At 36.8% G+C, this 17,299-nt stretch overlaps 1 protein-coding gene across 1 annotated transcript in view; it reads left to right on the forward strand.

Moving 5' to 3' along the window:
- The window catches only part of LOC131063616 (peptidyl-prolyl cis-trans isomerase FKBP13, chloroplastic), a 91,569-nt gene that overhangs the window by 13,403 nt on the left and 60,867 nt on the right, over positions 1–17,299 (forward strand). Inside the window, exon 2 of the mRNA XM_057997495.2 lies at positions 11,665–11,757. Within this exon, the coding sequence (XP_057853478.1) occupies positions 11,665–11,757 (93 nt within the window). The remainder of the gene's footprint in view (positions 1–11,664; positions 11,758–17,299) is intronic.

The following is a 17,299-nucleotide window of genomic DNA, read 5'->3' on the forward strand; positions in this document are numbered from 1 at the left end:
ATATATATATATATATATATATATATATATATATATATATATATATATATATATATATATATATATATATATATATATATATATATGTTCAAACTTCAAACATCAAAATTATATATGTTCACAGTTCAAACATACAAATGTCAAATATGAAACATACAATGTAACTTTCCCATACAATGATACATAAATGATAACAGATAAATCATAAATCATAAATGATAAATCCATAATTAAAATGTCATGACACAATAAAGTATAAAGTTAAACATTCAAATTACAAGCCATCTATGGGATTTAAATTCCATATTCATCTTCATCTGAAGCATCCAACCCAAGCCCACGGTCATCAAGTGGTTCAAATTCAGCATCAGTTGAACCAATATCAAATGGAATGTCACTCCCACTAGCTATGTCTCTCTCAAATTCCATAATTGCCTCGTCCATAGAGACTTGGCAAAGTTGTGCAATTGTAGCATCTAAATCAGCACACTCAGGGGCTAGATCCCAATTCCTTGTTACACCCTCACTATATCCAGGGTCCTTATGTGACAACAAACGAAGGTTGGAGTGTACGTAGACCAAATCCTCAGCTTTCTTTGCACCCAAACGATTACGTTTGACTGAGTGGATGAAGGAGTATGTACTCCAATTCCGCTCAGCTGAAGAAGAACTTGCAACCTGTTAAAAGTTAAAACATAATTAGAAATTTATAAATTAAAATTATAAAATAAAAATATGATAGCATCAAATGGAATTGGAAAACTATAAAAATAAAAAATAAAAAGATACATACTTGGGAGTTAAGTTTAATTGCAAGAGGCTGCAAGTAAATGGAGCCTTGACCATGTACATACCACCACTCATCAACATCCATCCCATATCTAGCATTAAGAGCTACAACATCATGATTTTTTGCAGATACAAATTGGCCAAACTCCCTCATGACAATATTTCTTGTCTCCTCATCTTGATATATCTTTTTAAAGGCAGCCCTATAGCCAGAAGCAACCTCTGCATCTCTATATGGTGGCACCCTCCTTGGTGTTGCAAGCATCTCTGCACTATAAAATTTTGGCGTCAAAGCAAATGCTAAGAGATGTAAGGGGGTGGTCATCTTGTTCCAACGGTCAACAACAATTTTCTGCACAACTTTGAAAAATGTTTCCATTGGGTCATTTTCTTTTCTATTTATTACTTCTTTTATTTTTTCCACCATGCAATCCATGCCATCATAAATCTTGCCCAAACATGGGCGATCAGTATTAGCATACCTGATCATGCTCATGATGGGCTCAGTGAAATTCAAAACATATTCCACATCATCCCACCATTTCTCACTAAGGATCAATGCTCTTACTTTTAGAGCTCTTTCTGTGTGGGACTGCTTCCATACACTCCACAAGCTGTTGATGACCATAGAACTCAAGGCGTCTCGCACCTTCAGAAGTTGTCTTAAGACGAGCGTGTGAGATGCAAATCGTGTTTCAGCAACCTAACATGACATAACAAAATACACAACATATATCAAATGCAAGTCTATAAAAAATATAAATTTAAAACTAAAAAATTAAAAAATAAAATTTAAAATTAGTAATTATAAATTACCTTCAACAACTCCAACTTGGAGAAGGTCCTGAAAATGGCTTGTGACATATGATGATTAGTCACAAACATTTGAATCTCCTCGCCCTCCACATATAGTTTTTTCACCCAATCAATTTGTGTGCCAAGCTTTTGCATGATTAAATTGAGTGAGTGTACTGCGCATGGTGTCCAAAAGATGTGACCATATGTAGCCTCCACTATAGTCCCTGCTGCCCTACAATTTTTAGCATTGTCAGTTACAACTTGGACAACATTTTGAGGCCCCACCATGTCAATGCATTCTATCAAGATATTGGCAATGAAACTTGCATCTTTCACTTGCCCCTCACAATCCACTGCTTTCAAAAACATTGCCCCTTTAGGACACACTGCTATAACATTGATCAATGGCCTATTTTTAATATCTTTCCATCCATCAGAAACAATGGTCACACCTGTTTCCTGCCATGTATCTTTGATGACCTTCAACTGTGACTCTACGGATGCTATCTCCTTTGCCAATAAGGTGGTTCTCACCTTTTCATACCCTGGACAAACATAATCAGAAGGTGTATTGCAAAGAGTATGCACCATGTCCCGAAAGTAAGGTGATCTAACAAGGTTGAAAGGAAGCCCATTGCCATAAAGGCAACGTCCAATTTTGGAATCTGCAATCTCTCTCAGTTCATTTTTGAAGGCAAAATCCAATGGGCCTCTTTTCCGTGAAGCCACAACATTTTGATTCTCTACTGCATCAACTGGTGGGTTTTGCATGAAAGGATGTGAACCAGCTGGTCTTGTGGAGCCAATGCTACTAGAAGGCCTCTTAGACATTGAGCTTGGATGGACAAGAGGATGATCAGTCTTTGCTTTGCTACTTCTCCTATCAGCTTCCTCTTGTTCTCTAATATATCCCAAAACTAGAGCTTTTGACAGCCCCTTGCCATCTGATCCCTTACAAAATTTTATTCCACGCCCAGGGATGAAACAAAGGTGGCCTTTCACTCGAAAGTATGAGCTGGTATACTCAGTGCCACAATGGTTGCATTGCCAAACAAAACCCCCACCACCAGACACTGGCTTGATCATTGTTGTATAATGCCAAAGTGGTGAATCTTGATCAATTTTAAAGGGGGTATTTTCAGTTCGGACATTTGCAACTGAACTAGAGCTTGCACTTGCACTTCCAGTTCTAGCCATTATGTATGATTATATGAATAGTGCACCTAAAATGAAAAGAGAACGCACAACATTATTGAAAAAAATTATTAAAATTTCGCTATTATAACCCCATACTATGCATACAAAGTGTAAAAAAATATACAAGACTTCTTTAAAAAAAATTAAAAAAACTTTAAAAAACTTTAAAATTTTTTTTAAAAATTTGAAAAAAACTTGGAAAAATTCTTGAAAACTTGAAAAAAATTCAGATTCACTTACCTTTAATGGCTAAATCTTTCTTCTCCAGTGATTCCTATGCCTTTGATGCGTGTCTCGCACCTTCGTAGTCGTCACCTTCGAAGAAAAATACAAAAACTAAGAAGCCTGATTGTAGAGAAAAAATCTTCAAAAATGCAAGTAGAATAGGTTGAATGCATGTTTTGATGCATGAAATGCATCATAGAGGGGCGGATTAGGGTTTAGATGTAAAAATAAGATTAAAAAAATTGTTTTTTTATTGTTTTTAATTGCTTTCTAACCCGTGGGCCCCGTTTTTGGGAACCCACGGGCTTGGGTTCACCCGGGTCCTCCTGGGTTCGCCCTGGGTCCCACCCGGGTCCTGCCCAGGCGGCTGGGCAGGACCCGGGTGGGACCCAGGGCGAACCCAGGTTGGGACTAGGACCGGGCACGGACCAGGACCAGGACCCAGCCAAAATAGGCAAGAACCGGTATCACAGGAATTAACCAAAGAAGACTGAGTCTTATAGCAGATCGTAAATTCTCTATTGTGGATTGTTATCTTTCATATATAGCTTCAAGAGTGAAGTCAATTCATTCTAAAGACATCTAATATATTGATAAATACAATAAGGACCATTATTGCTGGGTTTTTCACCTTCAAGAGGAAGGTTTTCCCAGGATAAATTCTGTGCATTTGTGCTTAATTTACTATCTATATAATCTGATCATTAAAATTTAACACCTTATAGCTCTGATTTTGTCTGATTTGTGGTTGCTTCAGCTCTGATAACATATGGAAAGTTCACTTAGCTCTGCCTAGGCTGCCATGCTGAAGATGAATTCGCTGCCATTATGATTAAACTCGCTGCTCTTAGATTAAATTCACTGCTTTCCTCTCAAATTTGCTGTTTGGAAGGAATTCGCTTTGCTTTTGTGTTCAACTGACTTATTTCAACTTGACATTTATAGGCATTTGAAGGCAAAGATGTGTCCTTTTAGTTATAGGCCAACTTCATTATTCAAATAAAATTAATATTATCTCCTTAAGGTGGCTGACTTCGTTGGCATTAAACATTTTCCTTTTGAATTCAAACTTTGGTGCCAAAAATACTCCAATCGCTGCTGGGCCTGGTTATTGGAAGTTTGATCCCTTCCATTTGCAAAGGAAGCAAGTTCGCTCCCTTCCATTGGCAAAGGAAGTGCATTGAATTCACCATCCAGCTTGTTCTTAGCAACTTTTTCATCAATTTGTCCCTTTTCATCAATTCGTGCCTTATGGTTTTGTTCTCCATGGGTGTAAATTCATCAAATTATCTTCAAAGAATACCTTGGAAGCCATGTCGCTCCTTTCCATTGGCGAAGGAAGTAGGTTCGCTCCCTTCCATTGGCAAAGGAAGTGAATTTGCTGCAATGAGAGAGCAAGGGAAATGACTTAAACTTCAAACTTTCCAGCATCATTCCATCATGTCTTCATCAATTTGTTCCTTCATTTGTTCAAGTTCACCAAATCACCTTCAAGCATGCAATGGAAGTCGTGTCGCTCCTTTCCATTGGCAAAGGAAGTCACTTTGCTCCTTTCCATTGGCAAAGGAAGTCACTTCTCTCCCTTCCATTGGCAAAGGCAACAAGTTTGCTCCAATGAGGGAGCAATGGAAGTTTTCATATACTTAACCAAATTTTGCCCTTACAACCTGCCTCTCAATGAAGTGCGATCAGACCTACCTCTTGGATGATGAAGAAAATTTTGTATAGTTGGTGAAACTTCATCCAAGGGATGCATCTATCAAACCTCCTCACTTGTCATGCTCAAATTGACCGACTTTGACACCTCATCTCACATCACCTCATTTCACATCTCATAGGAAGGGCAAAGGAAGTGACTGTTAATGCCATGAAAGAGCAAAGGAAGTCACTGTCAGTGCCTTAGTCATTCACTTCATTCCTAGCTGTGCAAGCAAAAGATGAGTCGTCCATTCTAAAAGCCTTGATAACTGGCTGTCTTCACTCCATCCTAAGGAGACAATCCTGACCTGATTAACTTTTGACTCACTGGCTTCTTCAACACAAAGGTTAATAGCAAAAGACTCTACCACTATCCTAGAAAGCAGAAAAAGTGGGGGTCCCCATTTGCCATGGGGCGATGTGTGAAAATGTCACAACATCCTGGCCATCTGCTCTCATTGAGGAAAAGGGGGTGTGTTTCTGGGATGTCTGGGGAGATCTGAGATGTTCCTCAACTATCTCAGGGACATTCAGATGTCCTCCCTGGCAATCTGAATTTTTTCTAACTAACAGTAATAATCTACTGTGCAAAGAACAAATGTGTGATACATACAACTGTCGAAAGAAAGTGTACAACTTTGGAATGACTGCATACAGCTATGGAATGAAAGTGTAGAACTATAGAATGAAAGTGTAATGACAGAATATATTCCCTCCCCTTTTGGTTACTGGGCAATTGTGTGACTGAATGCAACTGTGGAAAGAAAATTTACAGTTGTTGAAAGACTGCATACAACTATTGAATGAAAACATATTTCTGTTGAATGACAACATGCAGTTGTTGCCCTTTTCGTAAGGCAATTTTATGACTGCATATAGTTTTAGGAAAGCAGACAATTGTAAATGGAAGTATACAGATGTATAATGAGAAAAAGAGTGATAGTATACAATTGTAAAATGAAATCATGCATATGTCAAATGAGACCATACAGTTATAGGCAATGTGTGTTAGTTATTTCACTTTCAATTATGAAATTATATCTGTCGTGCCTTTTGTTGTAATGAAAACATAGATCAATGAAATCGGAAACTTCTATATTTTATTGCTACTATACTTGAATCAATGATCTTGCATAGAAATCTCGAATTTAGATATATATGAATATCTAAACTTGTAAAAATCTGAGTTTCCATATATGCCCTTTTAGCCTGCTGTCTCCAAAATGTGTCCTGCCCTTCCATTTCATCCCTATCCCCAAAACACTATGGGACATAAAGTTTTAGAGGTAATATTTTTAAAATCGAGCACATGATGTTCAGATTTTACACTGCAGGGTTTAAAATAAACCATCTAAATTAAACTTCATTCAAACCTGCAACTTTGAGTGCAATAACCTGCACACAAAAACTTCTGAAAGTACAAAAATAACGAATAAAAATTGCAATTGGAATATATAACTTCTTGTTTGAATTAAAAATAAATAAATAAAAATCCTGAGCTTTTGGTGTCTGCAGTTCTTTGTTACAAAATAGTGAGCAACCAGCCTCCAACTTGGGTGATCAAAAAAGAAAAACAACTTACAAAAATATTTATGTAGTGCACCTTCAATAAAGTCTATAGCCTGCCCAAATAAAATCTGCAGTATGCCCAGAATAAATTTCCCAGAATGGAGCAGAAAATAAACAAAGAAGTGCCTATAATATAACCCAAAAGCATGCCTACAATAAACTAAATTTAACGCTTAACATCAACATCTTTGGTTTTTCATATTAGCGCCATACATCAACTACTTTGGCTTATGATATTAGTCCTCAAATCTCTGCCTAAATTAGCACCCAGCAAAGAAGGAAAAAAAAACTTAAAATACAGTCTGATTTTTCAATTTGCTACTCTCAACAACACTGAACAACAAAAATCTAACACTCTTTTTGCGATGAAGGTATTCTTTATCAAGCCCAATTTCTCTGTCAGTATTTCAAACTTCCCTTTTTATAGTGGCTTTGTCAAAACATCTGCATGCTGCTCATCTGAAGGACCATATTGAAGAGTTATCACTTCCTTCTGAACTATGTCTTTGAGAAAATGATAGTGAATATGAATGTGCTTGGATCGGGCACTAAACAGTGGCTTCACAAATAATAATTGGTTCTCACTAGAGTTGTTCTCTTATGTTTTTGTATTAAAAGACGATGTGGTCAATGGGTAGAAACACAATTAATGACGATGGATATACTATGAGTTTGATAGGAGAGAGCTAGACTAGTATAGGAGTTACTCCATCAGACTGTGGCAGTTTCCATATTTATTGAGCTTCTTTGTTATAATTATATACAGATTTTGTCATTCATAGCAATTTTGTCTCTCTTTCTACATATGTATGATTGTTATGTCATGTATTTATGTGCAAGGCAGGAAAACTTGACGATCTTGTATGCAAAATGGTCATTTTATATGAATATACAACAATAATATGATAAGGTGAGCTCTAGGTTTCACAGAAACTTGAAAAGCTATAGAGAGAAGATCTGATAAATTCCAGTTTTTTATTAAATTAAAAATCAATATCGAGAGGTACATTCATTTGGAGACTAATGAACAAATACGGGGACACCAAGCACCCAAAGCATGTATAATGCAACCTCTTACATGGTTGACTTTTCTTCCTCACCTCAATATTAGGATCATAACATCACCTTAATTTCTTAATTCTTCCTCACCTCACATGTCTTCTATCTTCGCTATAATGTTTCACTTATTATTTCTTCTCAGAGAAGTTTTATCCCTAGTGCAAAGCTTGGCTGAGGCAGCGTTGACAAAGTTGATTGCCATGGCTAGCATTTTCTAAGGCAACAATACCTATTAATCTAGTAGTCTGGTTATGATGACAACGGATGATGAAATTACAGTCACATCTGCTAGTAATATTACATCCTCGAGTTCAGAATTCCATGATTGGATGAATTTAGTGTAGAATATAACATACTTCAGAGGCAAAGAAAATATTTTTGGTGTAAATTACCTTCTGATCATTGGGGCCAAACTAAGAATGAACAGTTAGACAATAATGTTGTCAAAGTAAAAGTTTTGGGATCATTTCTAGGTGCCCTTTGAAAAGACTAGGGATAACTTTCTCAATTGATACCAACAGCAAAATAAGACTTGTGGAGGCGCCCTTTGAAAGACTAGGGATCACTTTCTCAATTGATACCAACAGCAAAATAAGACTTGTGGATTAATGCAATGTCCCCTTTTCCAATGCCCTTATTGTTGGCATATGCACACTCCAATGAGACATTGTATGTGATTGAAGGTTTTGTCATTGATGGCAACCTTACAATCCTATGGCACCGGCAAGATAGTTCACCGGCATCAACAGATCACACTCTACACTAGCATAGAAGTGAAGTAAGCGAAAAAGGAAGATATTAGGCAGACCTACTATGCGAAATATAGGTTAAAGGTTTTATGTAAAGAACAGAGCAAAAACCAGTACTGGATCAGGCATTATAGATGCTATTGTAAAGCAGTACAAGATATTGGATTTGTATAATCCACATTGTAAGTCAGTGAGACTTCCCATTGAGCAGTGAGCTCTAGGCAGTTGGCCTTCCTGCATGTGCAGGCCCCCTTTTGTAAGTAATATTCTCTTATTGGCCAGTAAGTGGATATTGTGGGTCACAAATCCCAGCGAGGTTTTTCCCACACCGGGTTTCCTCATTAAATCTTTGTGTTATGGTGTGCTTTTCATGTGGATGTTTTTTCTTCAGTTTATTTCATTATTTCTTGCATACCGGTACAATGTTATAATATTTTTTGCATGTTTTAAGTTAAGAAACTCTAATTACCGGTTAGATACTGATTCACCCCCCCTCTCAATATCTGTGAGTTTCCTAACAGATTTTGCCCTAAAATTACAATTCCAAGTACAGTAAGAAATGGAATAGAGATATCATTTATCAATTGGATCCTGATCTAGACCCTTCAATCATGTTTGTTAGATATAAATTTGATCTTTCCTACTAGATTATCTTAATCATCATTGTAGTTTACATAGTGTGCATGTGGATTCCCTTAAGTCTTTTCCCCACAAGCTATCTACATTATGAAGCACCATGGGAGATCATGCAAGGTCCATTGAGCCTATCCATCAAGCCCAAGAGCACGGAATGACACCTGCCATTTGTCCTCCCAGCCCCTCTTGGGGTTACCACTACTCAAATGGACCTTTATGCTACTTGCACTCCTTGTATATGTACATTCTCCCCTCCATAATGGGACAGCAGATTGGCTGAAGCTTTAGAGGAATCTTCATCATCATTAGTTATGCATATATGTATATAAATATATTAGAAGCAATAGATTATCTACATATCGTTCCTATTTACTGTCAAATGGAAGGCAAGATGATAAATCAGCCAGATCAGAATGCACTATCATACTAATGACTGGAACAATTATAAGTCTGCAGCCTAATTTATTGGTCATGAAACTCAAAGTTTCTTCTTGATCGAATGTCTCATCTCTTTCTCTGATGTCTCTTACTTTGATTAGATTTCTCCTTTTTATATCCTTCAATTGGCAATAAAGGTTATGTCTCTTCCCACAGGTTGTAACCCTAACTAAGGGTGGCATCCCTTCAAGTAATTTTTGCCCCACTTAACTAATCACTGATCTTAATCTCAGCTGTTAACATGTTAGATTGCTGTCTTAATGGTATTGCTCCTTAACCATAGCAATTCACTATTATAATTACAGGAGGTTGCTGTCTTATTAAAATCGTTCCTCAGCCATGTAGATGCACCTTATCTTAGTGAATAGAGACCACTGAGAATATATTGACCTAGGTATCGACGCTGAACCAGATTACTGATATTCGATGGGGTAGAATCATTACTTCTTTTTGCTGTTTGACTTTTATGATCTGGGTTACAGAAAATTGTGAAGTCTTACAGAGCAAGACAATTTTCTAAATTCCTTTATTTATACCGGATGAGGTAGTGAATATCATTATTATGATCGGGGGCATGGCAATTGAGGGTCATTGAGAAAGATGAACTTGCTAAGTATTTTTATTCAAGAATAATCAAAGATCTATAAAAGCATTACAAGGGCAGTACATATGTGGTCTGTTGTAGCCTCATATGAAGCCAGAATAAATGGGAATGACAGCTTCAAGGAAATGGGGGAGAATACATTTGTGAAGAATGATGAACAAGGGATACTGTATAGCTCAACTGTAATGGCATAAACCACCTAGCAAAACAAGTTCTATTTTGATCACTCTAATCCCTCCTGAGGAGAGTTCAAATCAGCAAGCTTGAAATTCTATGTTCAGTCAATTTACAAACATGAACTACTTACATGGTGGAAAAGCAAGCAAAGGATGCCATTTCTTGTTTCTTTTTTTTGAAAATTTCCAGTATTAGGAATAAATCACCTTGTCTGGGAAGTGGCCAGAGAGACTAGATAACAAGAAATACAATATTAACATAGTAATATAACAAAGAACAAATAATACATGGCTATGGAAATTAGCAAAATTATCATGTTTATGATGGACAAGTCACTTTGTCAGATTTCTCTTAGGCCAATTATAATTTGCTTATCAGCGACAATGCATCGCTTAAAGAATGTAAAACGGATCTTAGATTACATATTGTTGCTTGCCAGCATTGCACTAGAAAGAAACAGGTTTTGCAGATTTGACCAACAACTGATGGATCTTCATTCTCGATTTTATAATATCCTGTGCAAAATCTGCAAGCCTCTTATAACTCAATTAGCAGTCATAAAACTATACAGATGCTGACGCAGAGATGCCTTGACAGTAAAGTTTGCAAGGAACTTCTTGCACCATGTTTTTCTGAATCAGACTGTTAATAGTTTTGACTCTTTTGAGTATCTATGTTTTTTTCTCTTTGGATATGGGTATATTGAATCCATGTCCAGATGACCCTTTCACTAAACAAGAGCCTTAGCTCTGACTAACCTAACCAGGATGCTATATTTGTCCGCAATTAATTCACGAGTATATACGCTACTTCTATCACATAGCATTGATAGATTTTAGCAGGTTGAAGATTTCTAGGTTGTGAACATTTGACAAATAAAACATCTCTGGCAATGGATAGAGAGCTTTTCCACAATCATGTTTTGGCTGTAAATACTAAAGAATGACATGGTTGATAAGTATTTGATAGATGGGAGTCTACAATCAGGAGTTATATGAGGCTGAGGCTCCACAAAGATAATTCACTACCAGGAATTACAAGATACAGATAATCCTACGGTGTTGTTGAAGAGGTATTTTTTATAATCTGCAGTAACACAAATGCATAAAATGCTAAATATATTCATGTCCAAGCTACTTCATGTTATCAGCTTATCACCAAGAGGCATTGGATATGGGGGCTTCATTTGAGATAGGGTAATATACTATATGAATAAAGGTATAGTTTATTCATATAGCAGTATGCTGTACAACTATACTTTATTAAATGTACTCACAACAAGAGGCAGTTATGAGTATAGGTACATGATCCCCATCTCCAAATTTGAGCTTCCTTATGACTATGATGCTAGGTCTGCTATCTGGAGGATTTATTTATAATGCTAGGGCCAGCTAAAATCAAAATCATTAACTGGGATCCTGCTAACTGGAAAGCTTTTTTAAGAAATACTAAGATACAACTGTGGGTATTGTTAGAGTATCTTCTGAATTCTTTTCTTTAACTCAATTAAATTTTTTTTCAGATTGACAAATGTGTTTCATAACAGACTATCAGACATGAGAATACCCTTAATGTATATTGAGAGTTTCGTGGCATTGAACTATTCGATAATATGCAATTTGTCACCTTAACATCAAATAAACTAACACAGATTCAAAACATGATAAATAAGACATTGTCATACCATAGAAAATTCCTCATGTCTCAATAATGTTATCTCTGCAGGCTCATTACACTGGGAAGTTGGAGAATGGAAAAATATTTGACAGTAGCTATAATCGAGGACAACCATTGACATTTCGAATAGGCGTTGGAGAGGTAACAAAATTGAATAATGTGAATTGATGTTTATTGAGTTTTAAGCTGGCTAATGCATAGGTTTCCTCAATATGTTATTTATAGCTACTGATATTCATATAGGGTTGATGCATAAACTTTTCAGTTTATTTATTGTTCTTGATTCTCGAAAATAGTCATGATTTGAATGTAGTCAAGTAGCCATTTTATGTTTACAAAATCATTCATGAAACTATTTGCTAGTATTCTAAGTTCTAACATAGTCACAGACATAGTGAATTCTCCACATGTTTACTGGTTTTAATGGCCGAATGTAACTCTGTGATCCAATAAGGCACCGGTCTTTAAGACCTTGACTTTCCACATGGATTTAAAATTAACAAAATTTATCATCTGTAGTTGCAGGAGGTAGAAATAGTTTTACTTATGTTGTTCATGGTTCATTCATGTAAACCAGGGGTAAATCTTAAGCAAGCAAAAATACTAAACTTATCGTGAACAACTACTAACGTGTTTGTATGTTGCCAATGTCAATGACATGTTAAAAGAAACCGTCTCAAGGGATTACAATGGTAATTTCTGTAGATACATTGCGCAGAGTATTTCATCACCTATATAAGAGGCCTTTTGCAGTTGAGTAATCTTGATCTACTGACAAATATAGGGGTCAAGTGTGTATTTGGATATAGCTGCTGATTGTTCTATGGTTTTGTGCTTCAATTATTTTAAATACCTATTAAGGATGCCTCTAAGAACACCTTCTTGAGTTTAAGCTGAGCTCAAAGTGTAGGAGGGATTATCCACTTTAATTGAATAGCCTTTAACCATTCCGTGTCTATTGATGAACCCTTGTTTTACCTTGTTGAAGACAAACCTGTTGATGTGTTTTTTATGACAGCGCCTAACATAGAATAAAGTTGCCCAACGGTCACTTCAATCTCTCTTGATCAAAGTACGATTGTATGCTAAGATTGCAGTAAGTTCAAACAATCGACTCCAAGGTTCCAATATGCAATGGACGTGACTCAGTAGGTTGATGTGATTGTTGGTAATCCAAGGGGACTTACACACACTTGAAGAAGATTAAACAATTTTGCAACTTTCAAGGAATTTGGTAACAAATGATTTATCAATGAGAAGCCCTTTTTAGGATTTTTGGATTTAAATATGCCGAAAGTAAAAGATGAGGGTTTAGAAAAGCTATGCTAATTCCAAGAGCAAAGAGACAATGATTTCTTGGGTGAAACCAACCGCACTTTGCTTCACCAACTTTGTGCAACTACACAAAGGCGGTGCAATCTTCAAAGGTTGTGCAAGAGTTTTTCATACCACCAATGAACACCATCAAAGAACAATGTTCATCCGATAATCTAAGTTAAGTTTCCACATATAAAAGGCTTAGACTAACCTTATAAAGTTAATAACAATCAGCTACTAACAAAAGGTATAAGCAAGGGTTTCACTGCAAACAATCTCATCAATCCCGTTCATCTAAGTGCTAAAAACAAATCTTCTCTAAGTGAAGAGAGCGAGACCATGTAAGTCACAAGACAGGACACGTATACACCATCAAATTGAATAATGTATTAAGTTAACTGCTTCAACAACTTATCACAACAATCTCGAGCAATCTCTCCTCCTTTACAAATGAGGGGCGTCAACCCGTTATATAGGCTTCAATCCTTGGCTACATGCAAAACCCTAATTAGGGTTTACCCTAAAAGATTTCCACACATGGTGCAACAAGGTGGGAATATTCATTGAATGCCCATTATGCTCGTATAAAATTAATTCCTACATGCCCAAAATGGCGTCCACTTTGTGCATTAAATGCACCATTATCCACCAAGTTCACCCAACATGCAATAAATGTTCCTCTATGCAAAATCGTCCATGCTGCCATAAATGCCTGTTGCCATTTTATGACACCCTTGGTCCATTAGTGAGAACCGATCAAAGATATGTTCCATGGACCAGCGCTGCCCCAATTGATCAAAGAGAAAAGCAATGAAATTATGGAAGTGTGAAGTGTTGTCTTGTCTGGAGGAAGTTTTTTCCTTAGCTTCTCTTTCCTCTTCCCCAGAACTTCGAAACCCCGGGGTTCCGAAGTTCCTTCCCTTTGTCTTCGCTTTCTTCCCTTCCCTGGAACTCTGGAACCCCGAGGTTCCGAAGTTCCTCTCTCTTGCTCTTTTCTTTTTGCGGAGCTCCGGAACCTCAAGGTTCCAAGGTTTCTTGCTGCCTCTCCTTTCTCCTTCTCGGAACTTCGGAACCCAAGTTCCTTCCCTTGGTCTCCTTCCTCTTTCCTGGAACTTCCTCCTTGCCTTTTTAAGTTTCTTCGTTCTGAAGCTCCTTTGCTAGGCCTCCTCTCCTCTCCTCGGAACTCTGGAATCCCGAAGTTCCGAGATCCCTTCTTTAGTCTTCCCTACTTCGGGAACTTGAGTTTCCGAAGTCTTCCGACTTCCTTCCGGCTTGCAACACTTCTAGATGGTGTGATCAACACTCAAGGTTTTTAATGCTCCAACAACTCTTGTAACCAATTTTTCTATATAAGGCTGTTATGCCTCATTGTAAAGGGTTCTCTCCCTGCTGGCTTGAGCTATTCTATGCTCTTTCACTTCTCTTAAAGATTTGTATATTTTGTATTTCTGCAACTGTAAGTTTGGCCATTGTAAGTTTGGCCATTGGCCTTTGAATGAATTGAAATTATCATTCTTGCCTTCCTTCAACTTATGCATGCTATGTATGTTTCCTTACCTTCATCATAGGTGTATGTTTTTGTGGTTCTTCTCTCATATATGCTGTGTTAATTTATTCCCAAGTGTGACTTGTGGGAAACCTTCTCCTCCTTGGCATTCAATAAGTTCTAACCTCCATACATGCATTGGGGTCATTCATGCAACTGAAGTTTGTGCATCTCTTGGGTATTTCAGTTGATTTTTTGTGCCATTTCGGGTGGGGAGAGAAACATTTCTGATCTTGGTGCATCACCTCCTTTTATTTTAAGCTTTTTCTCTTCCCTTTTCCTTTGCAAGCTGTTAGGATAGGCCTAGGAGTAAGTTTTGAAGTGTTGAGTTGGTTCAACACTTGCACTTGGATTGAGAAGGAAGTCGACCTTCTCCGGAGATTAAGGTCCCACACTGCGGGGTTGTTTCCATGTTTCACGAGGTTGTTGAGCTGATAGCTCAGCAAGGGTGCAAGCTTTTGTGACAACAGTTTTTGGCACGCCCGGTGGGACTTACTTTCGATGCACATGCTAAGGATTCAGTGTTGTTCTTAGTGTCTCAACTTTTAGAGGTAGTCATCTCTCAAGCACTTGGCGACTCTGCTCACAAGTCTAGTTCTTGTTCATGCCAAGTTCGTAACTCTGGAACCCCGAAACCCCCTGGTTCCCAAGTCATCAACTCCGCAACCCCGGAACCCCCAGTTTTCGAAGTGCTTAAGTCTGGAACCCCAGAACCCCGAGGTTTCGAGGTCTCTGCTCACAGGTCCACTGCTTGTTCATGACTTGTTGCAACTCCGGATTTCATGCCCAAAATTCATACAAGGGCGTCTTCTAGAGGTAGTTTCCAGTTTGAAGAACTCCCATCTTCAGGTTCTAGAAGGTGGAGAGGTAGACCTTCATTGTCACCAGTTAGGGGGGTCAGGGTGTTAAACACTCAATCTCCCAGGTCTCGTTCTACCCCTCCATTTACAAGACCATTACTGTCAAGGGTTCCCACCACTCATATCAATAGATCATTGTTTCACATGGCCAAAAATCAAGTTTTTGTTACCTTCAATGGGGGGAGTCTGTAATGTCCCTACTAGTTAGAGATCACTATCATGCAAAACAGATTGTTAGAATATAACAGACATATAAATATAACTTTAAAATATTTAATTAACATAATCATAATTTTAATCTAATAAAAAGGATACAAATGCCTTACAAATTATGTCCTTAGGCGGCCGTGAGCTCGCCTTCTTGGAACCCATCTTGGTTCCAAGCCCTCCAGGAAGTCGAAGGTGAATTCGACTCTTGTCTTGAATATAACCTCTTACATCCAAGCCCTCCAAGAAATTGAAGGTTAATTCGATTCCTGTCTTGGGTGTAACCTCTTACACCCAAGCCATCCAAGGAAGACCCTTGTCTATTCCTTGCCTTGGGTGATGCCTCCATCATCCAAGTCCTCAAAGGGGATCGGCTAGATCCGTCTCTTCTTGGTAGAGTTTAATCAACCAAGCCATACATATGCATATCAATGTTCAGTATATATACTGCCCTAGGTATTATCATAATCCCTCCCTTAGACTAAGGGAGTCTCCTCCCTATAGCCTCCATCATGTAATCACATTTATATAACATTTTACAATTTATTACTATTTTCCATTCCATAATCCACATTTACATATTCTTAATTTAACATGTATTCCCTAACATATATTCAGCAAAATATCTATTATCCAAAATACATATTTATTGATTAACGTATATTCCTAACTATTCATTGAGATGTATTTATTAACATCTAAGAACCATTCATTAACATATGTGATAAAATGTTCATTACTTATATTCAGCAACATATATTAAATATTCATTACTAATATTCATTAATATACGTATTAAAATATTCATTATTAATATTCATTAATATTCTTCATTAACATTCATTAATATACGTATTAAAATATTCATTAATATTCATTATTAACATTCATTAATATACGCATTAAAATATTCATTAATATACGTATTAAAATATTCATTATTAATATTCATATTAAAATATTACTTACTATATTCCTTAATATATACATTAGATAAGCATTAATTATATTCATTAACGTATATAATAAAATGTTCATTATTTTTTTTTATTAACCTATATAATGAAGTGTTCATTCATTATTTACTTACCTGTCGTAACCTGCAGCTGTAGCTTCAAGACCTCTTCCCCTATCCACCTAGCAGACCTTCCCTCCCTTTCTCCCTGTCTCTCATTCTATTTTATATCTTTAATTTCCATAAGAGTCGCCTCACTTCATTTGAGGAGTCATATATCTTTGTTTATTAATAAACATAATTGTTTACTCAGACACATGTTTATTATCCTTTAATTACTGACTTTATGTGATTGTTGAATTGTCACTTGTTCATTAATACTTTATTCCACAATTATCATATTTATCGTTGTATACTAATGTTCTTTGTCATTAAAGATTGGTGCTTTGATAGGCATCTCCTTTATCGCTGTTCCCACATATCCTTTGTAAATCGATCATTTGACATGTTGGTGATATCGTAATCGATATTATTAGTTGATGCCATTATTATTACCGATTGCTATTTCTTGTAGATAGAATAACAGTGATAGTTATTGTCTTTCAATAAGAGGATGCTCTTCATATTGCCGTTGGATGATTAGTTGTTGTCAAGAATAATCTTCTATCATAGCTCCTCTTGACTTGCCGCCGCTCTTATATATTTCTTTGATATCATTGCTATTGTTAGATATTCCATTTGCGATGGTGGATTACGGGAATGTTCCTACTGATCTATGGATCTTGCTTTCTTTGTCTT

The sequence above is a fragment of the Cryptomeria japonica genome, chromosome 4, assembly GCF_030272615.1.
Source record: "Cryptomeria japonica chromosome 4, Sugi_1.0, whole genome shotgun sequence".
NCBI lineage: Eukaryota > Viridiplantae > Streptophyta > Pinopsida > Cupressales > Cupressaceae > Cryptomeria > Cryptomeria japonica.